The sequence below is a fragment of the Arvicanthis niloticus genome, chromosome 5 (assembly GCF_011762505.2).
Source record: "Arvicanthis niloticus isolate mArvNil1 chromosome 5, mArvNil1.pat.X, whole genome shotgun sequence".
Lineage (NCBI taxonomy): Eukaryota > Metazoa > Chordata > Mammalia > Rodentia > Muridae > Arvicanthis > Arvicanthis niloticus.
In genome coordinates, this window is record NC_047662.1 from 31,025,882 (window position 1) to 31,047,029 (window position 21,148).

Sequence of the window (21,148 nt, forward strand, 5' to 3'; positions counted from 1 at the left end):
ATTACATCAGTGGATCAGTAGGTTTTCATCTGAGCAGATGAGAGCATTCTGTAACAAAACCATAGATATCTGAACAGTGTCCATAATCTCATCATGTACTTGTAACTTAATATTTCTGAAATCCAAGAGCTTCTGTATCATCTTATACAAAATGCCTGTTTTGATTTTTTTTTAATTATGTGTCTTTGTGTATATGTGCATGTTAGTGCAGAGACCAAACATGTCAGATCTGTGTGGACGTAGATGCCAGCTGCCTTATGGTGGTGGTGGGAATCAAACTCAGGTTCTCTGGAAGAACACTTTCTGTTCTTAACTGCTGAGCCATCTCTCCAGCCATGTTTCAGTTTGCTTTATGAAGTCTCTTTATTTTAAACATAATGGGCATTTTTATATTTCATTTCTAAACTTCTTGTGTTCAAGTTTGATACTGGTTGATTGGTAAAGCTGATTTTACCCTAAATCTTTTCCCTCTAGCACAAAAGAAAGCTTGCCTCTAAAGCATTTCTTAGTTGTCTTTAATAGAGTAACTAAAGAGATAAATATAAAGGAATCAAATATTTGACTTTAAACTGCACAGCTAACAAGTCTCCTTAGGTACTGTGTCCCTTTAAAGCTCTCAGAGCTTTTCCGTTTGTTGTGCCATGGATTTGAAATTAATGCTATTCTTTCCTTTTAGGCTTTAAATGAAGAGATTATTAATAGAAAGAAGAATGTAGATCAAGCTATTAAAAATGGTCAGGCTCTTCTAAAACAAACTACAGGTACTTTGAAAAGTATACCTCTTAGCACCTCTTTGAGATTGTTTTATTTTATGTTTTGAGTGCTTTGTCTATATGCATATATGTGTACCACATGTGTACCTGCTGCCCTTAGAGGCCAGAAGAGGACATTGGGTCCCCTGGAAGTGGACTTACAGGTTGTTATGAACCACCATTTGCTTTTTGGAACCAAATCCAGGTCCTCTAAGCTATCTTGCCAGCCCTACCTCTGTGTATCTTAAAGGTCATAAGTACCCAGCACTGACCACTCCTCTTGGTCAATGGGAACCTTGATATTCACTGATTATATTGCTGTATATGCTCCAGTGAAGCCAGTAACATGTTCATTTTCTGCTAAATCTTTTGAAAACTACAAGACTTAGTTGTCTTATATCTGGTTATAGATGACAATTCCTCCTACCTCCTAATATATTGAATACCAGCATTATCTGTAAAGTTTTGGAAACATCTAGAAACACCTGCAGTTGGATTTTGAGCTTAATCTCAGAAATGATTTATATGGTTAAGGGTTCATTTCCAGTTTCCCCTCAGTTTGGTATATTAGGTGAAGTCGGGACATAGCAAGAGTCTATGAAATTTAAACTCTGATTTATCAAAGACAGGATTAAAGGGCTTCTTTAATCTCCATCCCGAGAGCTCCTTCATGTGAACAGTGGTGTGCTGTTCTTCACAGGTGAGGAGGTGTTACTTATCCAGGAGAAGCTGGATGGAATAAAGACCCGTTATGCAGACATCACGGTCACTAGCTCCAAGGCTCTCAGAACGTTAGAACAAGCCCGGCAGCTGGCCACCAAGTTCCATTCTACATATGAGGAACTAACTGGGTGGCTGAGGGAGGTGGAGGAGGAGCTGGCAGCCAGTGGAGGACAGTCTCCCACAGGGGAACAAATACCCCAGTTTCAGCAAAGACAGAAGGTAAGCCATCATTTTATACTGTAACAGGGAAAGAAGTTCCATCTTTGTCTGCATCATGTTTCCTTACCTTTACCTTAGAACTAAACCAAATGTACTCCTGCTTTCTCTCTTGTGTACTCATGACAATAACATTTTACATAAAGACAAATACAAGACTATAGTCTGAAAGAAGTTGATTTCCAGGTGCCTAGGAAGTTTGCTTGCTGAGTCACATATAATTCATGAACACTATTCATTCTCTAAAGGGGGCACTGTTTGGAGACCAGAAGACAAGTGAAAAGGAGGCAAGGGAGATGGATGGGAGCACTGGAAGGGAAAGAGCAAGAACAAAGCAAGGAAAGGAATTAAATGGGGGAGGTGCTTCATAGTTACTTCTGATCTGCTGCAGGACCAAATGCAGTTCTCTTGCCCAGAAATTCTATGTGGGTATTTGTTACATTAAATGCCCCTAGTTAGTTCTATGTGGGTATTTGTTATGTTAAATGCCCCTAGTTAGAGCATTAAGGATTAGGAAGAAAGAAATGCTGTTTGTTTTATACAGACAATGTGGCTCAAATCTTACAGTTGTAACTAAGCAGCAGCTAAACCAAAAGTCAGGTTTCAAAACGATTGAAAATGTGAGGCAGATAAAAAAGAGATGAAGGAAGGAGGTCAGTGCCGTGCTGGGATGTGTGCTGGAGATAGGCTTCCCCCAACCCCCCAACACACACTGCTGCTGATGGGCTTAATTTAGCAAGACGTGGCCTGAAAACCTTTGCCTCCTTAGGAACTGAAGAAGGAGGTCATGGAGCACAGGCTGGTGTTGGACACAGTGAATGAGGTGAGCCATGCTCTCCTGGAGCTGGTGCCTTGGAGAGCCAGAGAAGGACTGGATAAACTTGTGTCTGATGCCAACGAGCAGTACAAACTGGTCAGTGACACTGTTGGACAAAGGGTAGATGAAATTGATGCTGCTATTCAGAGATCACAGCAGGTAATGTTTATAATGCTATGTGCTAGTGTTTTAGGTTGTGGGATGTTTGTGTGATGTCCAGTGCTATAACCTACATAAGTACAGGCTTAAAAAGAATAATGAGATCAAAATAAATAGAACAAAGATACTTTAATAATGGGAAACACGGCCAGGCTAATCCCAGCACTTGGGAGGCAGAGGCAGGCGGATTTCTGACTTTGAGGCCAGCCCGGTCTACAGAGTTAGTTCCAGGACAGCCAGGGTTACACAGAGAAACCCTGTCTTGAAAAACCAAAAAAAAGAAAAAAAGGGAAACACTTGGAAGAGGTTTGATCCAGATTAGAACCAAAATACTTAACCACTTGGTAGAGATAAAAACTTGCAAGAAGAGTCCTATGTTAAAACTATTTCTTTTATTTATTTGTTTTGGGGTTTTTGTTCATTTGTTTTACTTTTATATGTGTGGGTGTTTTGTCTGCATATGTTTGTGCACCATGTTTATACCTGATACTAAAGAAACTAGAAGAGGGCCAACACATGGGTTCTGTAAACCAAACCCAGGTCCTTTGAAGAGCTGTTAACCTCTCTGTACTATCTCTCTAGCCCCGTCTTCCCACCTCCCTTATGTAGAATCTCACTATGTAGCTCCATCTTAGCCTTAAAGTCACAGAAATCCACCTGCCTTTGCCTGCTGAAAGTTGGGGTTTAGGTGTGCAGCACCACTATTTTATCATTAATGGAAAAGGGAAAGATACCAAAATCTATAATTACTTTCAAATATGCAAACCAAAATAGCACAGCCACCCAAAAGGGAATCTTTTAGTAAACACAGGTGCCATGTTTCCCCTTTCCTTCTGCCTTGGGGTTAGGGAGCGGAGGGGCACATCTTCATCTTCCCAGGGCGGCATCACTCTCACACAGCTGGTCGTGCACATATTACTATGCCATAATAACTCACATTCTCATTCTCTCTCTCTCTCTCTCTCTCTCTCTCTCTCTCTCTCTCTCTCTCTCATCCACTTATTCTCTCTCTCTCTCTCTCTCTCATTCACTCATTCTCTCTCTTTCTTTCTCTCTCTCACCCTCTCATGACTAGATGATTCCTTGGGTTTATGGTGATAAACAAATGTTTTCTGAACTATGCAGACTTTTTTTTGATTCCAGCTACATCCCCAATTTATCTTTAGGTTTTTCCCTAATCAATGCCAGTTATCTTCAATTACAATGTATTATGCTTGGGAAACTGAGTTCTCACACACTTCTTACACACGTACTTGAGACAGTGTGATGTGGCCTACTTAGTCCCCCAACTCACATTCCCTGAGCTCAACTCACATTCCCTGAACTCCTAATTCTTCTGCTTCCACATCCCAAGTGCTAAAATATAGGCCTTCTCCACCATGTCCAGTTCATTACTTTTCTCTTTAAATATAGGTTTAGCATTCTCTAATCCAAAAATGTGAATTATTCCAAAATCTAGAAGATGCTAAACCAGTAATATCTATATAAATATTCTAAAATTAAGAATACTTCTGTTCCTAAGCATTTCTGATGAAGGGAAATGTCTTAGTTAGGGTTTTATTGCTGTGAAGAAATGCTGTGATCAAAGCAAATCTTATAAAGGAAAACATTTTCCTTCTTTCTTTCTTTCTTTCTTTCTTTCTTTCTTTCTTTCTTTCTTTCTTTCTTTCTTTCTTTCTTTCATGTGTGTGCTCTGTCTGCTTATGCACCTGCATGCCAGAAGAGGGCATCAGATCCTACTATAGATGGTTGTGAGCCACCATGTGGTTGCTGGAAATTGAACTTAAGACCTCTGAAAGAGCAGCAGACAGTGTTCTTAACCACTGAGACATCTCTCCAGCCCCAAAGGAAAACATTTCATTGATGCTGGCTTACAGTTTCAGAGGTCATGGTAAGATACATACAGTCATGGTGCTAGAGAAGGTGCTAAGAGTTCTATGCCTTGATCAACAGGCAGCAGAGGACGGTGTCTCATGGCCAGACTTAAGTATATATGCTACTTCAAAGCCAGCCTCCATAGTGACACATTTCCTCCAACAAGGCCACACCTCCTTATAGTGCCACTCACCAGCTTTCAAACATGAGTCTGAGGGCGAGGGGGAGTAAACCTCTTCAAACCACCACAGGAACTTAAACAGAGGTTAGCAAAATTGAAGAAAAGGTTATAAAGATCAGAGAACTCTAATGATCAACAGTTATACAGAGAATGTTCTTAGATTTCGTGATTGAGTTTGGGGTTCTTCTAGGTCCCATCCTTCATCTGAGCAAGTTCTTTCAAGTGAACACTACTCAGCTCCATTGCCATTATAAATGTATATTTAAACACCTATATCCAGGCATGATGGTCCACACCTGTAATCCCTTAGGAGGCTAATGCAGGACAATTATCACAAGTTACCTGGGTTACATCAAAATGCCTTGTGTCCCAAAAAATAAGTACAAAATATTAAATGTAAGTAAAGCTACTACTGTTTAGTGTTAGACTTGGAGAGAGTCGACAGTACCACTCCTTTAAAGTTCTCTAATTAGAAGCACACTTTGAATGATTCTAACTGCTATTTCTACTAAGTTGTATAACTTACTTTGAAGAAGTTGAATTCTAACTTTTTTATACCTTTGTTGTTGTAATTTTATTTTCTTTTTTGACATTTTTGTTAATTTTGTGAGACAAAGTATGCCTGTGTAATGCAAGCCAGCCTCACACTTTCAATCCTCCTGCCTCAGCCTCCCAAGTGATAGAATCATAGGCATGCACTACCACACCCGGCCTAAAGTATCACAAGTTGTCATCCCTGTCCATCCTATGGTTCTGGGGATTGTGCCCACAACCTCATGTGTGTTCAGGAAGTGCTCTACCACTTGCCACAAAGCCCACTTCCCCCCCTCCCCAACACCCATAGCTTGGTTTGTGATTCTTAATGAAATTGTTCTCATTTTGAATTTACTTTTTAAGGTATAACTATATTTCTGAAAACCCAGGCCTTTCTGTGTTGGATAATGTACAGATGCAGGAAAGAGATGTTGGCTGTGTATAACTTGTTTATTTTTCCCGACTCTATTAGTACGAGCAAGCTGCTGATGCAGAACTAGCTTGGGTTGCCGAAACAAAGCGAAAGCTGATGGCACTTGGTCCGATTCGTCTAGAACAAGACCAGACTACTGCTCAGCTACAGGTACAAAAGGTAAGTATAGAATACACATGCTCTTGTGTCCTGACTGGGAGAGGGTGTGACCATCTCAGATGAAATAGAATGGTTTAATAAGTGATGGTAGAAATTAATCTATAAATACTTGATTTGAGTGAGAAAATATATTTTGTTTTGTGGTAAAGGATAAATAAACCTTTTAATCCGAGAAAGAATAGTTAGTGATTTTCTAGATAATTTAGGAAGAAAAGTGTTTTCCTGAACAACTAAAATGAGCAAGTTTTTTGTTTTTTTTTTTTTTTTTGGTTTTTTCGAGACAGGGTTTCTCTGTGTAGCCCTGGCTGTCCTGGAACTCACTCTGTAGACCAGGCTGACCTCAAACTCAGAAATCCGCCTGCCTCTGCCTCCCAAGTGCTGGGATTAAAGGCGTGCGCCACCACCGCCTGGCTAAAATGAGCAAGTTCTAAAAAACAGTTTTAAAGGTAAACACTGATGATAGGTAGCAGTTAAACTTGAAGAATCCTTCGTATGTAATTTCAAAGCTGGGAATTTCATTGTCCTGTCAGACATTTCACCAGTGCCAGCAAAGAGCAGGGTCCTGTCACTTCCTGATTTAATCATGCTTTACTTTTGCAAAGGCTTTCTCCATTGACATCATTCGACACAAAGACTCAATGGATGAGCTCTTCAGTCACCGTGGTGAAATCTTTAGCACATGTGGAGAGGAGCAGAAAGCTGTACTGCAGGTGAGTTACGCTTGTTATTCATGCTGTTATTTTTTTAAAATAAATTTATTTATTTACTTTACATCCCAATCGAAGCTTCCCCTCTATCTTCTCAATCCCTCCCTCTCCCCTCCCTTCCCTCCTCTTCCTCTCCCTTTCACAGTAAAGGGGAGGCCTCCCATGAATATCAACCCACTTTGGCATGTCAAGTTACAGTAGGACTAGGTGCTTCTCCTATTGAGCATAGACAAGGCAGTCCAGTTAGGGGAAGGAGATCCAGAGTTAGGCAACAGAGTCAGAGGTAGCCCCTGCTTCAATTGTTAAGGGTCCTGTGTGAAGACCTACATCTGTAATGTCTGCTACATGTGTAGGGGGCCTAGCTCATGCTGCTATTCTTTTTTTTTTTTTTTTGGTTTTTCGAGACAGGGTTTCTCTGTGTAGTCCTGGCTGTCCTGGAACTCACTCTGTAGACCAGGCTAGCCTCGAACTCAGAAATACGCTTGCCTCTGTCTCCCGAGTGCTGGGATTAAAGGCGTGCGCCACCACTGCCCGGCTCATGCTGCTATTCTTAATCATGGTAAATTGAAAGTGAAACTACAAAATGTTTTAAAAGTGTTTTTTTGTTTGTTTGTTTGTTTGTTTTTGGGGTGTTTTTTTTTTTTTTTTTTTACTTACTGGACTTTCTGATTACTGATGGTTAGGTCAGGGCATGGTGGTACTTGCCTATAATCCCAGCACTTGAGACTAAGGCAAGAGAATCTCAAGTTCCAGACTAGTCTGTATTATATTTGACCTGGTCTCAAGTACCACACAAAGTGCATGGTAAGCACTGTTTTCTCAGCAGGGGCGTGGGGGGGATTGAGCTGTTCCTTTTAAGCATCTGAAGAGCAAGTGTAGGGTTTGGAAACTTTTTCTTTTAAGGCAGCACTTTGCAGTGTAGGTTTACTGTGTTATTGGGTTAATGTTGTCTCACTGTTGTGCCACTTTTGTTTTGTTGTTATTATGTTTGTTTGTTTTTTGGAACTGAGTGGAGGAACCCACAGAAATGTCCTGGCTCTGCCTCACCACCACACCTGACCCTAGAAGATTTTTATTACATCTTTCTTGTGCTGTTTTATTACCTTTTAAACTAAATTCATACTTTACATATTCTAGAAGTAATGCATATGTATGTAGTTACATTTGAATTAAATATGAAGAGGAAACTAAAAAAAAATCACTTATTCATTAGTCCATTTTTGTTAATTTAGTGTGTTTCTTAACACTTGCTCTGTGTGTGTGTGTGTGTGTACAATTTTGAGGCCTTTATACATACCTGCATTTTTTGTCATTAAGGAAAAAGAAGTTTCTAATAGTAATCCTTTTTTTTTTTCTTTTTCTTTTCCTATCTGTCTCATAGGAGAAAACCGACTGCCTAATACAGCAATATGAAGCCGTTAGCCTGCTTAACTCAGAGCGCTATGCTCGCCTAGAGCGAGCACAGGTCTTAGTAAACCAGTTTTGGGAAACATACGAAGAGCTGAGCCCCTGGGCTGAGGAAACACTAGCGTTAATAGCACAGCTGCCTCCTCCAGCTGTAGACCATGAGCAGCTCAGACAGCAGCAGGAAGAGATGAGGGTAAGGAGCATGCCAGTTCTCTCTAGTGAAAAATGGGTGTGTAAGTTACTAGTAAACAGCATTTATAAGGCTCGTAGAGTGAGCTTCACTTACAAAGTTAATTCCTAACCAGAATTTCTTATCATGATGAAAATTCGTGTTAAATTTTCTTCATTGGTTAATATTAATTAAAGAATAAGTATATAGATGTGTCAAGAAGCTATCAAGCCAGGCATGGTAGCACATGCATGCAGTCCCAACATTCTGGACGTTGGGATCATGATATAGAGGACAGCCTGGGGTATAGAAAAGTTCTAGTCCAGGCTGGGTGATAGCAAAAGGTTAAATACCTTTTGTATATAGGGATAAAGAAAGAGCTAACTGGGACTGGGGCATATAACTCAGTGATAGAATATTTGTCATGTGCCTGAGGCCCAGAGTTTGATCCCCAGTCTACAAGAAAAGGAAAAAAAAAAAAAAAAAAAAAAAAAGAACCAGCTAAAAATCAAGGAAATTTGAAATATTTCTGAGACTTGTTGGGTATTATTAGGTGTGACTGAATGGTCCTTCTGCTTGATTTAGTAAGAGCTGTGAACGAACTTATCAGAGAGTATTTGCCTCCTACAACTTAAGATAAAGAGAAATTTGTAGATGTATCAGCTAAAACTGTTACCATGGATAATGCTTTACTTTTAAGTGTTCATTTCGGGTTTATGATTTCTCCTTATTCCTTTATTTATTATTTATTCCTTATTTATTTATTCCTTATTCCTTTTTTATCCCTATTCCTTATTCCTTATTTATTTATTCCTTATTCCTTTATTTATTTATTTATTTATTTATTATTTTTTATGAAGGGAACTGAGTTATACAAGTTCACCTCTGATTTCCTTTTTTTTTTTTTTTTTTTTTTTTTGGTTTGGTTTATTCATTTATTTTATTTATGTGAGTACGCTGTAGTTGTCTTCAGACACACCAGAAGGGGGTATCAGATCCCATTACAGATGTTGTGAGCCACCATGTGGTTGCTGGGAATTGAACTCAGGACATCTGGACGAGCAGCAGTACTCTCAACCACTGAGCTATCTCTCCAGCCCTCCCATATTTCCTTAAGTGAAAGGTGGACATAGCAGCAAAGTCAGAGTGGTTGAGTTACCAAGTGATTGCTATTCCCAAGCTACCCTGCTGGCTGACTCAGACTAAAGTGTAGACATACTAAGCTATGTAAATTATGTGATACAGAGACGATATTAAAGACTGACATGACTTCCTTAGTCATTAGTGATTGGACCTCTGATCTGGTTTGAGAAATTAAGTAAATTATGTACCTGGAACCCAAAACTCCCCACAAACAAGGAAAAGCCAGGACTTGCCGATTCTAACAACTCAGTTTGTTCTTCTCAAAGTTATTACCTCTGATCAAAGCATCTAAATAACTGGTGTAAACATATTCGCTATTTTTTATTTGTATGACCTAGGAAACCTCACTCTTGGCCTCATTCCTTATGTTTTTGTTGATTATTGCTTGTTCTCTTCACTCACTATATTTAATTCGTATTTCTTCCCATAGCAACTAAGGGAATCCATTGCTGAACACAAACCTCATATTGATAAGATACTAAAAATAGGTCCACAACTAAAGGAGCTAAACCCCGAGGAAGGTAAAATGGTCGAAGAAAAATACCAGAAAGCAGAAAACATGTATGCCCAAATAAAAGAGGAGGTGCGCCAACGGGCCCTGGCTCTGGATGAGGCTGTGTCCCAGTCTGCTCAGGTATGTGTGACTGTGTTAGAGCACTCAACTGCGCACTAGTTAGGTTCTCTGTTGATGATGCATCATCTGTAGAGCAGGAAACTGTCTGCTTGCATTTGTTCCCAGCATCGGTGCACTGATGCTGGATGAGATATGTAATTGTTTATTGATGGTTTCTCTGAAAACTTCATGCTACAATGACTCTTTAGCGGGGACAATTTGAGGATAAATTAATTTTGTAGATCCCAAACTAGTAATTACCTCAACAAAAGTTAGGTTCCAGCTGGACCTTTTAATGGTAAGATTTAGAATGGCAGCACATTAACGTGAGCAGCCAACTTTAAGTTCAGAAAAAAATATGCATCCAAAGGGAGTACACCAAAGAGAAGGGAAATGGGCCAGCGGTAGACTACAGCACGTGACTGCACCCTTCTCAACTAATACATTACTGTTAGTGGCACGTTTGTCGTGTCTGGGTGTTTACTCCTGTGTTGAGTCAGTATTCTTGGTCAATATTTGTACTTACTCGAGTTTCCCACTCCCGTCCCATCTCACCCCATTGTGGAATGTGTTCCTTTGTGTTGTTGCCGCCTGCTCCTGTCTTCCTCACACCGCCTCATCCCATTGTTGTGTTGACTGCGCCCACCATTGCAGATCACAGAGGTAAGGCCCACTCACTCCTGTGGAAATCCATTTCTCAGAGAACTGAGAGCTGAGGACATTGCTAGAAGAAAGCTTCCCTTACCTTTTGTGGAAGTTTATTGTGGCCATCTTGTTTGGGGTGGAATATAGATGTTAAAGAGAGATAGAAAATGATGTTGTTAAGGAAATTTGTTTTTCTTGTAGGGCACTTAACTTGATGAATCTTGCTCAATAGTAAATCCAGAGTTGGTTTAGATGGTTTTTTTTTTTTTTAAGACAAAACCTCATCTGTACTGTTCTTACTTTCTAATTCTATATCAAATTATAAATAAAATTTTATAGGTTTATTCATTTTATTTAAAGTACCAGGAAAGTGCAAAGGTTCAGTTGGCCTTCCTCCTTACCTTTCAGTATGGCCCTTTTCCTTTGTCCCGCACTGGGTTATTAGACTGCATACTACAGTACTTCAGACCCCAGGCCATTCAGCATGTTAAGTTCCCTTCCATGTACATAGCAGTCAAGGGCATCTAACTTTGTCTAGTCTGTTGCATGCAACTGTCATTTGAGATGCTGAGTGCTGGCTCTTACCAGTTTCACAGTCTTGTCCCTTTCTCATCATATTAGTTGGAGTTGGAGAAGTATTGTGACAATACTAACCATTTTTGTTTGACTTTTTGGTATATTACTTAGTATTTTTTGACTCACAAAATAAATGCTGCCTTTTTCCCCTTCTGATGGGCCAGCTCTAATATACTGTATCTAAAACACTGAACAGCCATTGTCCTAACTGAACACAGGCTATCCTAAACAATAGGTTTATACTTTCACCTTATCCCCTCACATGCCCTCCAGTATGATAAAGTATTGCTATGATGGCTAACAAGTCAACCTTGTTTAGTTTCATGATAAAATTGAACCCATGTTGGAGACTCTGGAGAATCTGTCCTCTCGCCTGCGAATGCCGCCCCTGATCCCTGCTGAAGTGGACAAGATCAGAGAGTGCATCAGTGACAATAAAAGTGCCACCATGGAGCTGGAGAAACTGCAGCCATCCTTTGAAGCCCTGAAGCGTCGGGGAGAGGAACTCATTGGGAGATCACAGGGAGCAGACAAGGATTTGGCTGCAAAAGGTACTTGGTGAGAGGCAGGCAGATTTCTGAGTTCGAGGACAGCCAGGGCTACACAGAGAAACCTTGTCTCAAAAAACAAAAACAAAAAAAAGGTACTTGGTGTATCTAGTTATTTTTTAGAACGAGAATAGAATGCACCAGAGGCTGTGGCTATCTCCAGTCTCCTACCCAGAGTCACTTCTCCAGTAATGAGTATTCCAGAAAGTCTGTGGAATTCATTTACAATTCAGAACACATTTCCCTATTGAAATAAGGTTACAATTGGAAGCTCAATTCCCAGGCCAGGAAACAAATGTTCCTTTAACCCCTAATGTGAGTATCACAGTATCAATAGTGGGCAGAACATAACCACCTTTTGTAACGCTTTCCATGGGAAATTTATAGAAGTTCTGTGAGAACACTGGAAGGATTTCCATCTCAGCCCTTTGTGAGTTAAAGGCTTTTATCTTACTAGATATTTTGTGTGATGTTTTCAGATTGCTTCTGTGGTTCCTTTATGAGGAAGATCAACATAAGTAGAAAAAAACTAGTGTAGTGGTCCCTGCTGAAGTACACAAGTAGAGATGGTAGGAGTAAAGCTACACTGAACTGTAAATAATGTCAGAATTAGATTGAATTTCAGGGAGAAATTAGGTTTCTAATTTAGAGGGCTTCTGTTCACATCTCTTCTTGGCTCCTTCAGAAATCCAGGATAAGCTGGATCAAATGGTATTCTTCTGGGAGGACATCAAAGCGCGGTCTGAAGAGCGAGAAATTAAATTCCTTGATGTCCTTGAATTAGCGGAGAAGTTCTGGTATGACATGGCAGCTCTTCTGACCACCATCAAAGACACCCAGGATATTGTCCATGACTTGGAAAGCCCTGGTATTGACCCATCCATCATCAAGCAACAGGTTGAAGCTGCTGAGGTAACAAAAACATGAAACATCATCTTATATGTATGTCCTTTAACAAAATGCTGTATCCACATTATTATGGTATGCATGTGATTGTGTGTGTGGCAGCATAGTGGTGATGATGATGATGTTTTGTTTTCATGGTTTTCTTGCAATGCTGAGGACTGAACCTGAGGTTTCAAACATGCTAAGCAGGTGCAGTGCCACCGAGCTAGGCCCAAACTCCTGAGTCACACTGCCTTAGCTGCCAAGCCAAGCTCAATGTTTTGAAAACTTTGTTTTGTTTTTAATGTGAGACTTTTTTTTCTACTTTCAGATGGGAGATACACAGTAGAAAATTTAGAATTCTGAATTCATTATCCAGGGATATAGCAAATTACTTAAGCACATCTTTTTCTAGTCTTTCTGGGCAGTCTAATGTTCACCAGACAGACTTCACATGATTTCCATTTGGCATAAGCAGTACCTGGTCTCACCATCTTCTTTTAGATGTTTTTCATATGGAAACTCCCCCTTTATCCCTCTCTGTTGGTGTATGAACCATGTCTCGGGCTCTGACAAAGAACTCTGTGTATAAGATGATGTGGCCCAGCTGTGACACTGTCTGTCAGCACCGATGTTTGTGACTTGTACTGTGTTGTTTCATATATTTCTTCCTGGAGCCAGGAAGGGCTGGTAGATTATCAAAACTCATTATAAACTCCAAATTTATGCTCTTCTTGCCACTTTTGCCATCACTACATTCTCATATTTTATAACTTATGTATATAATACTTTTTTTTCGGAGACAGGGTTTCTCTCTGTAGCCCTAGTTGTCCTGGAGCTTACTCTGTAGACCAGGCTGATCTTGAACTCAACAGATATCTGCTTGTCTCTGCCTCCCAAGTGCTGAGACTAAAGGTGTGCACTGCCATGCCCAGCGCCAATGCATTTTAATTTGTATGTCCATTGACTACGTGTCAGTATGAGGCTGCACTCTCAGGATGAGCAATATCTTAAGAGTAAAAACCATTTTGTGATTTTTTTTTTTTTTTTTTTTTGAGGTTTTGCTTAGTGTTTGCACTTGATGGGGACTGGGGGTTTTGTGTTGCGTTTGCAAAGCTTGAGAAACTATGTTCTACTTTCTGTTTTGACTCATTGTCTGCTCCTTTCTATATAGACTATTAAGGAGGAGACAGATGGTCTGCATGAAGAGTTGGAGTTCATTAGAATCCTTGGAGCAGATTTGATTTTTGCCTGTGGAGAAACTGAGAAGCCTGAAGTGAAGAAGAGCATTGATGAGGTGTGGAACGTGGCTGGGGTTCAGATGAGGTCTGGGGCATGGGTGGGATTCAGATGAGGTGTAGCACAGCAGACCAGAGAAGTAGTATGTATTACTAGAAGAATTTGATTCAATGTTTTTTCCCATAGATGAATAATGCTTGGGAGAACTTAAATAAAACTTGGAAGGAAAGGCTAGAAAAACTTGAGGATGCCATGCAAGCTGCTGTACAGTATCAGGACACTCTCCAGGTAAGAGGCTGGGAGAGGTCACAGAAGAGACCTATGCCCTCAGTACCACAGTGTTGGGAAGCCTAAGACAGTTCTACTTTCACATTTCTGGCCTGTGTTTCCCACTTCTGTTGAGAAAAGTGTTGATATAAAATACATCTAAGTTTCAACTACTCCTGCCATTTTTATTGTCATTGCCTGCCTGTCATATTTGTGCCCATTCAGCTGCTCAATGAAGCTGGCCTAACTGTGTGAGTCACTGCCCGCCTGTGAGCCTAAACCCACACAATCATGAAGCCCAGCATTGATAAGGAGATGTTCCTTCTAATGTCGTGTTTTTGTTTTTATTTCAGGCCATGTTTGACTGGCTAGATAACACTGTGATCAAGCTCTGCACCATGCCCCCAGTGGGCACTGACCTCAACACTGTCAAGGATCAGTTAAATGAGATGAAGGTCTGTACCCAGGAAAGGCTTTGAAAGAGAGTTGCTTCTTTTTAATAATGAAGACTGGTTCATGTTAACATTAAGTAAATCTTTTATAGGAGTTCAAAGTAGAAGTTTACCAACAGCAAATTGAGATGGAAAAACTCAATCACCAGGGTGAATTGATGTTAAAGAAAGCTACTGATGAAACTGACAGGGATATTATACGAGAACCACTGACAGAACTCAAGCATCTCTGGGAGAATCTGGGTGAGAAGATTGCCCATAGACAGGTAAGGCTAGTAGTAGGTAACATGGGCTGGTGAACCACCCTCTGCCCACTCTTATTTTCTAACTAATGTTCTTTGTCTTGTCCTGAGCAGCATAAGCTAGAAGGTGCTCTCTTGGCCCTTGGCCAGTTCCAGCATGCCTTAGAGGAACTAATGAGTTGGCTAACTCACACTGAAGAGCTGCTGGATGCTCAGAGACCAATAAGTGGAGATCCTAAAGTCATTGAAGTAGAGCTTGCAAAGCACCATGTAAGTGTTTTCAATTCTACGTAACTTTGCCAGTTTGAGACCAGTTACTGCCACCAGAAGTTTAATATCATACGGACCTTAAGGAGCTAGGTTTAATGATATTAAAAGAGATAAATTATGTCATTCAACATTTTTTAGGTTCTCAAAAATGATGTTTTGGCTCATCAAGCCACCGTGGAAACAGTCAACAAAGCTGGCAATGAACTCCTGGAGTCTAGTGCTGGAGATGATGCCAGCAGCCTAAGAAGCCGCCTGGAAACCATGAACCAGTGCTGGGAATCTGTGCTGCAAAAGACAGAGGAGAGAGAGCAACAGTTGCAGTCAACTCTGCAGCAGGTATGCATGGCATCAGTCTAGATGGACTAGCACTAGGAGGAGTTCACGTGAGGAAAAGGAAACCATCTGGGGTTGAACCCCTTTTGAAAAGAGCAGCTTTTAATGGGTGGGTCTTTCAGGGTTGCTTGCAGTTCAGGGTGTTTACTATTCACAGTTAGTCACTGTGACCAACTTGTTTTGCGATTTAGGTTTTCCTATAGCAAGTTCAGCAATTCACTCATCAGATTGCAGTAGACATCTATACTTTTGTTATAGTGAGGTCTGAGGATTTTGCTAGACTCTAGCCATAAGTAAGCAGATTGTGCCTAAGACCAGCTTCAGAATCCTCCCAGTACATTCAGATCATTCCAAAAGTTTGCTATTACAGCTGATTGCTTACTGATACTGCTGATATGTCTTTTTTTCAAAAGGCCCAGGGTTTTCACAGTGAAATTGAAGATTTCCTCTTAGAACTCAATAGAATGGAGAGCCAACTTTCTGCATCTAAACCTACAGGAGGACTTCCTGAGACTGCTAGAGAACAGCTTGATACACATATGGTAACCACAGTTTCTTCAAATGGCACATAAGCATCTTACATTCAGTAGCCTCGCTGAGAGACTGATATCCTGGGAGTCTGCGATGTTAGTGCAGCTCTTCTACAGTCTTCAGTCCTGACACGGGCAGCAATAGTAAAGGAAAGAGTCAGCTAGAAAGGCATTGGTGAGCTGGTAAACTGAGTCTGTCTATCCATTTCGTGGGCCAGAATGTTGACTAGAAGTGAGAGCATCACCAATATGTTTGTATTCAATAAAACTTTAAAGAAATCTGGAAGATGCTGACAGTATTTTAAGCAAGCCTACAAAGAACAGAAGCCAACATCATTTCTAGGCATTTCCTTAAGAAAAAGCAAAAATAAGTTATTACAGACTATTTTTGAGGTCTTTGATCCTTAAAACAATAATTTTATTTTCTTGGTGAGTTGGTTGTTTTTATATTAAGGAAGAATTCTGGGTTTAACGTACTAACAGCTCGTACTTGGAACCGCACCTAGAGGGGATTTATGTCAAGACAAGGCCTTCCTGGACTTCTCCAGACTGTACTGTGTGTATGGGGTCTTTCGGGAAATAGATATTATTTATATCTTTTGCTGCCTTCTTTTGTAGGAACTACATTCCCAGCTGAGAGCCAAGGAGGAGATTTACAATCAGTTGCTTGACAAGGGCAGGCTTATGCTCCTCAGCCGTGGTGATTCTGGGTCTGGCTCAAAAACAGAACAGAGTGTAGCACTCTTGGAGCAGAAGTGGCATGTGGTCAGCAGTAAGATGGAAGAAAGAAAGGTACCACTGCAGAGCACTGTTTGAGCAGTGTGGTCGGTGACCATATGACATCACTGTCTTCATTTCTGAAGATGGGTGTGTTGTGATATGTCAGAGAACTTACCTCTTAATGAACTTTATATAAATCTATCTGACAGTAATCTTTAGTTTGTGTTCCTACTTACAAAGTTTTGCTGGAGTTTATAACATTGAATTTAAAAGATTGGGACAGGGCAATGTAAGAAATGTGACCAGCAATTATCTTTTAAGGAATTTTACTGAAGATCAGAAGAAAAGTAAATTATGACCACTTCCCACTAATTCTCAGAAATTGGATTTTCTTCTTTATAAGAGCAAAAAGAGGGGATATGAAATCAAGGCTTTTTCCGAAAGAGTTGAAGTTGATTTGTTCAATCTTTTTTTTTTTTTTTTTTTTTTTTTTTAATGGCTACAGAATCTCATTCTCTTCTTTGATTGTCAGGTCAAGTATAAAATCTGCAAATAAACTCATTGGCCACATCCACTCAATTAATAGTGAGGAAGTGTGTCCTGCACACAGTATTAGATGTTAGTAGAAAGACTGAACAAGCAGACCCAATCAGTTAGAATGGTCGGGCAGAACACAAAACAAGTTCACATGTTCTAAGGGACATTTTTAGAGAAGCACTAGTTTGTAAAGTTGTCCTGGTGTGGGCTTCTGTGCTCTTGTATTGTGGAGACTAGCAAAAGGACCTGAATATAAGCCTGTGTTCTGATTTTTGTTCTCTGTCTTGTAGAAGGCAGAGCGAAACTGAGAAGCTGAGGCAGACTCTAACTCAATTAAGTTTCTTAACAAGGATTTTGAGACATAAGAATCTCATATTTAGCTGGGCAGTGTTGGCGCTCGCCTTTAATCCCAGCACTTGGGAGGCAGAGGCAGGCAGATTTCTGAGTTCAAGGCCAGCCTGAGTTCCAGGACAGCCAGGACTACATAGAGAAACCCTGTCTCGAAAAACAAAAACAAACAAACAAAAAATCTCAAATTTAAGGGCAGTGTGGACTGTAAAGCAAGAAAAAATAGACTGCAGTTTAAATTTCTAAACAGGTCTGAAAGCCGTGACTTTAGTATCCGCCTGACTGATATATTGTTATATCACCTATTTTTCATGCTAGAGATTGAACCTAGCTTGTGCTAGGCAAGTATTCTAACACTATACATTGTATGTCTTTAGAATGTTCATTATAAAATAGCCTGAAAGGATAAAGAAGAAAAAAAAAATACCTGTAATCTAATCAACTACAATTAATAGCAGTTTCAGTTTTTAGTGTACAAAAACCAGAACAGTGTTTTTAATATACTCATTTTATTCATTCTTTTAATGTATTCATTTTTAATATATTCTGGATGTAATCATCTTTTTTAAAAAAATCATCATTTTACTTTACCTGCCTAGCGGATGGCCACAGCTGTAGAGCTTGTGGGCCGTGGACTAAGAGTGTGCTGATGGAGAGTAGCAAGCACTTGCCGTGAATGTGCTGTTATTTTCTGCCATTCTGAATTGTGCCTTTTTCTTTTTCTTATTTATTCAGTTCTTGTCCAGGTTTTTTACTTTCAAACCCTAAACATTTAGAACTCCCGAATCTTTTGTATTTGAGGCATATTCAGTGGTTCATTAAGTGAGTCTTCTTGCCTCATTTAATCTGGTATGCATTTCATGCCTTTGTTGACAAAGATGTAATTTCTGAACTTGGTGCTTTTTCTGTGTGTTTTACTTAAAATTCAGTCAAAGCTCGAAGAGGCCCTCAGCCTGGCAACAGAATTCCAGAATTCCTTGCAAGAATTTATCAACTGGCTTACTCTGGCAGAGCAGAGTTTAAACATCGCCTCTCCTCCCAGCCTGATTTTGAACACTGTTCTTTCCCAGATAGAAGAGCACAAGGTAATTGTGCCTTATGATGATGTTACCTTCCCTTTAAAAAAAGACTCATTCAAAGGAGTGTTTCTCTGCCTTGTTTATGTCTAAAAAGAGTTCTGTGTTTCCCACAGGTTTTTGCTAATGAAGTAAATGCTCATCGAGACCAGATCATTGAACTGGATCAAACAGGGAACCAGTTGAAGTTTCTTAGTCAGAAACAGGATGTTGTCTTGATCAAGAATTTGTTAGTTAGTGTCCAGTCTCGGTGGGAGAAGGTTGTCCAGCGGTCTATTGAAAGGGGGCGATCACTGGATGATGCCAGGAAGCGGGCTAAGCAAGTAAGTTATAAAAGAAGGCAGGACTTAGTGAACAGCTTTGAGTCCTGAGTCTCTGAGATGACCCTCACTCACTCTCTCATTTGTTCAGAGATGAGTTGTATAGCTCCCACATTCTCTTCTGTTACAATGTGTATCGTACTTGATTTTAGTTCCATGAAGCTTGGAAAAAACTGATTGACTGGCTAGAAGATGCAGAGAGTCATCTGGACTCAGAACTGGAGATTTCCAATGACCCAGACAAAATCAAACTTCAGCTTTCTAAACATAAGGTAAAGTAGTTCGTTGCTATGAGGTCCTAAGCCTGGTATTCACCAAAGTTTGTTGCTTGCTGAAAATGGAAACCAGAGCCTGTTTTAAATATATATATATATATATCAAGAAGGGACTAGGAATATAAATCATGTGGTAACAGTACTTGCCTGGCATGAAAAAGGCTCCTCGTTTGACCCCTCATGAACTGGCTATGGTGGCACCTGTGTGTAATTCCAAGAAGAGAAAGATCAGAAATTCAAGACCAGCCTAGAATATATGAGACTTTGTCTTAAAAAAAAAAAAAAAAAAATCAATATGAAAGCCAGGCATGGTGGCAAATATATGTAATCCTAGCACTTTACAAAAGCTAGATAAGCATCCCACCTCTGCTGTAACCAACCCCAGGGTTCCATGGGTGCTTAGATAACATGACATTCATACTTTCATGTAATGTCTAAGCAAACTGCTTACATAACTATCCAAAAGTATGGGGTTTAAGAAATTGCCATGTGCAGTTGTATGTGGTATAAGCAAAAGTTATTAATTTCTTTTAAGGGAAAGCTATTGTTAATTTTAGTTTTTTGTTTGTTTGTTTATTTTTATGCTATATTTACTTTATAAACCTGAAAAAGAAGTTGATTTTAAGTCAAAATATATCCCACTTCTTGGAGGGTTGGGAATTAAACCTAGTACCTCATGCTATTATCTGATTTTTAATATGTGTGTATGTGTTATTTGTTTTTCTTTATTTCTGGAAATAGGAATTTCAGAAAACTCTTGGTGGCAAACAGCCTGTGTATGATACCACAATCAGAACTGGCAGAGCACTAAAAGAAAAAACTTTGCTTGCTGATGATACTCAGAAACTTGACAACTTGCTAGGAGAAGTCAGAGACAAATGGGATACTGTCTGTGGCAAGTCTGTAGAGCGGTGAGCATGAGTGTCCCCTGTTGTCTTGATCAAGAATTTGCTAGTTAGTGTCCAGTCTTGGTGGGAGAAGATTGTCACTAAATTAAAATAGGAATAAGAAAGCTGGAAAGATGGCTTAGTGACTAAGAACATGTGATGCTCTTGCAGAAAACCCAGGTTTGGTTCCCAGCATCCATACGATGGCTCCTGTTCGTAATCAGTTCTAGGTGACTGATGCCCATAACTCCAGGTCTAAGGGATCCAACATCCTCTTTTGACCTTTGTAGGCACCAGGCATAGATACGTGCACAGACATACCTGCAGGCAAACCACTTATAAAATAAATCTAGTCTAGACATACTTTGATTTAAAATGTCTGGGCATTTCTCTCACTTGTTATTGATCTATTTCTAACTGCTCTCATGTAGACGTTTTCTGTATAGAGTTTAAGTAGTATTCCCCTTCAACAGTTAGAATTGTGAACATTAATTCGTTCTTTATCTATTTATCCTCAGACAGCACAAGTTGGAAGAAGCCTTACTGTTTTCAGGCCAGTTCATGGATGCTTTGCAAGCTTTAGTTGACTGGTTGTACAAGGTAGAGCCACAGTTGGCTGAGGACCAGCCTGTACATGGGGACCTTGACCTCGTCATGAACCTCATGGATGCCCATAAGGTGAGGAGCAAGAATTGGCTTCTTGGGAAGCAAAGCCAGAGCCTTGTCTCAATCTGCACCCTCTGCTGTGTTGACCACCCAGAGAAGAGGGAATGCTTGGTGAGGATATCTGGAGGAGCAGCTCTCTGTCTTCTGTGTTTAGACAGACTTTAACCAGGTGTGCTGGCACATATCTTTAATCAAGTTCAAGGGTAGTCTGGTCTACAAGGCAAGCTCCAGGACAACCAGGAATACATAGAGAAACCCTGTCTCATAAACAAAAACAAAACAAAACAAAAAAATTTGTTGCTGGGAATTTTGCAACAGTCACAAAGAATTTGCCAAAATTGGTTTGATTCAGACTTGGTAGCATGTGAAGAGGTTCTCCCTGTTTGTCTCTTGGTTCAATATCAGTTGAAATTTAAATTCAGGGGGAAACTGTAAAGAAATCCA

General features: G+C 40.0%; 1 protein-coding gene across 21 annotated transcripts in view; it reads left to right on the top strand.

Moving 5' to 3' along the window:
- Nucleotides 1–21,148, top strand: part of Macf1 (microtubule actin crosslinking factor 1) — a 336,209-nt gene that overhangs the window by 289,355 nt on the left and 25,706 nt on the right. For all 21 annotated transcript variants that reach the window (XM_076934251.1, XM_076934254.1, XM_076934256.1 and 18 more), the window contains 22 exons: nucleotides 677–761; nucleotides 1,453–1,694; nucleotides 2,461–2,667; nucleotides 5,730–5,849; nucleotides 6,452–6,559; nucleotides 7,938–8,156; nucleotides 9,706–9,909; nucleotides 11,429–11,660; nucleotides 12,343–12,569; nucleotides 13,717–13,839; nucleotides 13,968–14,069; nucleotides 14,402–14,503; nucleotides 14,593–14,766; nucleotides 14,857–15,012; nucleotides 15,151–15,348; nucleotides 15,759–15,887; nucleotides 16,494–16,667; nucleotides 18,410–18,565; nucleotides 18,673–18,879; nucleotides 19,029–19,148; nucleotides 19,893–20,062; nucleotides 20,557–20,716. In XM_076934251.1, coding sequence (XP_076790366.1) covers nucleotides 677–761; nucleotides 1,453–1,694; nucleotides 2,461–2,667; nucleotides 5,730–5,849; nucleotides 6,452–6,559; nucleotides 7,938–8,156; nucleotides 9,706–9,909; nucleotides 11,429–11,660; nucleotides 12,343–12,569; nucleotides 13,717–13,839; nucleotides 13,968–14,069; nucleotides 14,402–14,503; nucleotides 14,593–14,766; nucleotides 14,857–15,012; nucleotides 15,151–15,348; nucleotides 15,759–15,887; nucleotides 16,494–16,667; nucleotides 18,410–18,565; nucleotides 18,673–18,879; nucleotides 19,029–19,148; nucleotides 19,893–20,062; nucleotides 20,557–20,716 — 3,615 coding nt within the window. The remainder of the gene's footprint in view (nucleotides 1–676; nucleotides 762–1,452; nucleotides 1,695–2,460; nucleotides 2,668–5,729; nucleotides 5,850–6,451; nucleotides 6,560–7,937; nucleotides 8,157–9,705; nucleotides 9,910–11,428; nucleotides 11,661–12,342; nucleotides 12,570–13,716; nucleotides 13,840–13,967; nucleotides 14,070–14,401; nucleotides 14,504–14,592; nucleotides 14,767–14,856; nucleotides 15,013–15,150; nucleotides 15,349–15,758; nucleotides 15,888–16,493; nucleotides 16,668–18,409; nucleotides 18,566–18,672; nucleotides 18,880–19,028; nucleotides 19,149–19,892; nucleotides 20,063–20,556; nucleotides 20,717–21,148) is intronic.